This window comes from Megalobrama amblycephala, linkage group LG2 (genome assembly GCF_018812025.1).
Source record: "Megalobrama amblycephala isolate DHTTF-2021 linkage group LG2, ASM1881202v1, whole genome shotgun sequence".
Taxonomy (NCBI): domain Eukaryota; kingdom Metazoa; phylum Chordata; class Actinopteri; order Cypriniformes; family Xenocyprididae; genus Megalobrama; species Megalobrama amblycephala.
The window spans coordinates 8,093,688-8,096,458 of NC_063045.1; the positions used below are offsets into that span (position 1 = coordinate 8,093,688).

At 33.8% G+C, this 2,771-nt stretch overlaps 1 gene segment (V, D, J or C); it reads left to right on the plus strand.

Annotated features, from left to right (window-relative positions):
- Positions 1–1,217: 1,217 nt before the first annotated feature.
- On the plus strand, positions 1,218–2,323 carry LOC125263433. The segment is given in 2 exon segments: positions 1,218–1,313; positions 1,399–2,323. Coding segments are annotated over 2 exon segments (387 nt in total).
- Positions 2,324–2,771: the final 448 nt, after the last annotated feature.

The following is a 2,771-nucleotide window of genomic DNA, read 5'->3' on the forward strand; positions in this document are numbered from 1 at the left end:
GTTAAAGGTGCCAAAGAACATGTTTTCAAAAGATGCAATATAAGTCTTAAGTGTCCCCTGAATGTGTCTGTGAAGTTTCAGCTCAAAATACCCCATAGATTTTTTTTTTTTATTAATTTTTTTAACTGCCTATCATTATAAATGCGGCAATTCAGGGTACGCGGCCCCTTTAAATCTCGTGCTCCATGCCCCAAGAGCTCGCGCTTGCCTTAAACACCATAAAAAAGTTCACACAGCTAATATAACCCTCAAAATGGATCTTTACAAAGTGTTCGTCATGCAACGTCTAATCGCGTAAGTACAGTGTTTTTTTGGATGTTTACATTTGATTCTGAATTAGTTTGATAGTGCTCCATGGCTAAAGCTAACATTACACACTGTTGGAGAGATTTATAAAGAATGAAGTTGTGTTTATGAATTATACAGACTGCAAGTGTTAAAAAATGTAACAGTCATTGTTATGTTGAGATTCGCCTGTTCTTCGGAGGTCGTTTTGAAACAAATGAGATTTACATAAATAGGAGGAAACAGTGGTGGACTCACTGTATGTCATTTACATGTACTGAACTCTTGATATTCAACTATGCCAAGGTAAATTCAATTTTCAATTCTATGGCACCTTTAATTACTTTTCTTACAAATCACAAATATTATCTGAGCAATTATAGTATAATTGTGTTAGTTCAAAACACAATACGGTAGAAAAATATTTTCATTGATACATATATGTCTTAAATCAAAAAATCAAAAACTGCCAATACGAACATTTATACTCATTTGTTGTTATGTTTTTGGTTAAACAATGAATATAACTTACATATTAATGCAATTTATATGAATAATAAAAAAAAACTGTATAAAAGTGTATTGTAGAAATGTATCAAAATGATAATATATTATATAATATAATCTATATAGCAGCAGAGCTCCACAAGAGGGAGTCACCAACTTAAAAATTAAGCATGACCCGTTTCTGAAGACTTGACAGTTATCAAACAATTATTTTCTTACATTATAAATTATGCTAAGCAATTAACATACTGACATCATTTAAATTACAAGAAGAAAACAGCTAAATTGGAGTCTACAATAAACAATTCTGTACTTAGTAACTCCTCCTCCTCTCATGTACAAAGCCTGAGAAAGCAGACTATGCAAATGTGATGATTTACCTCTATATAACACACAAATCCAGATCACTGTTTATTGTCCACTGAAAGAACAGGAGCAGAATTTACATTTAGCAAACATTTTGACAATGGTGTCAATGAGCATCTGGCATTTCTTATTTGTGGTGATTGTTTCTCAACAAGGTAAATTTGACATTTGTGTTATTCTAGAAAACAGCACTATGATAGAAGCTAACTGTTAATATGAATTATGTCTTTTATTCCACAGGTATCAGTGGTGATGAAATCCGATTAGATCAGTCTCCTGCTGTGATAAAGAGACCTGGAGAAACAGTGAAAATCTCCTGTAAAATATCTGGTTTTACAATGACAGACTACTGGATGCACTGGATCAGAGAGAAGCCAGGGAAAGCTCTGGAGTGGATTGGGGGAGTAAACTCTGGCAGTAGTTCTAGCTCTAATTATCTTATTTACGCAGACTCTGTGAAAAATCACTTCACTATGAGTGAGGATGTGTCTCAAAGTACACAGTATCTTGAAGCCAAGAGTCTGAGAGAAGAGGACACTGCTGTTTATTACTGTGCTCGACAGACACAGTGACTCCATCTGTTGAAGAGGCCCTACAATAACCACAGCTAAATTACTATTATTATTGTTATTAAATTGTTATTATTATTATTTTTAAATATTAGTTGTCATTGTGATACGATCATCATGATTTTAATTCTCACTAGTTCTATTCAGATTTCTTGTTTGTATCTGAAACTCACCAACTCACCTCACTACTCACCATTTATATGACCATTGAAAGGACAGAGTTTACTGATGATGGAGATTGCAGTTTTTTGATTTTCATTCAGATTTGTATTTATTTGTTAACTTTAATTATTTTTCTTTCATCCAGCTTACTGTAACTCAATGGCAAAAAGTGATCAATTAATTCAAATGTACAGTACTCTTGCTTTAATTGCTGTAGTGATGCTCAACAATAAGCAAAGCCACACATCAGTGCAACAACCACCACTGTCAGTCACATCCTGAAATGCCAAAACATCTCCCTCCGTCCTCCTCACGGACCTCATTTACCTCCAATAACAGCACAGATCTACAGCTTTCTGATGAGCATCATTTGAGTGAAAATAAAGGTATTTCTGTGTCTATGAACATCACGACACCTGCAGTGTTTACTGAGCTTTGATGACTGCTGATCCGAAAATAAGTTGACTACTAAAAAGAAACACCTGAACAGCAGTCATCAGTTCACAAATAAAATATATGACATATGAAATTTGTTACTGCATTCTTTTAGTTATTTTGCTAAGCACAACAATGCTTAAAAGCACTAACTTGATGAGAAATATACTTTTAATAAAGAGAATAATAAACATTACATTTTTTTCCATGATATTGTAAGTAATGTTTACCTGAAAAATGTGTCAACATTAAGTGTAACTGCAATTTACATTAAAATAAATAACATTAAAATCAAAAACAGTGAAAACTTTGTCTCCTCATTTCAGAGCCCCACTGCACACCACTGACCCAAACCATCATCTGTACTTCACTTGCTCATCTGCACATGGTGCTGACCGATACCGCTGTTGCTTTTATGATTCCCCAGAACAATAACCAGAAACGTTA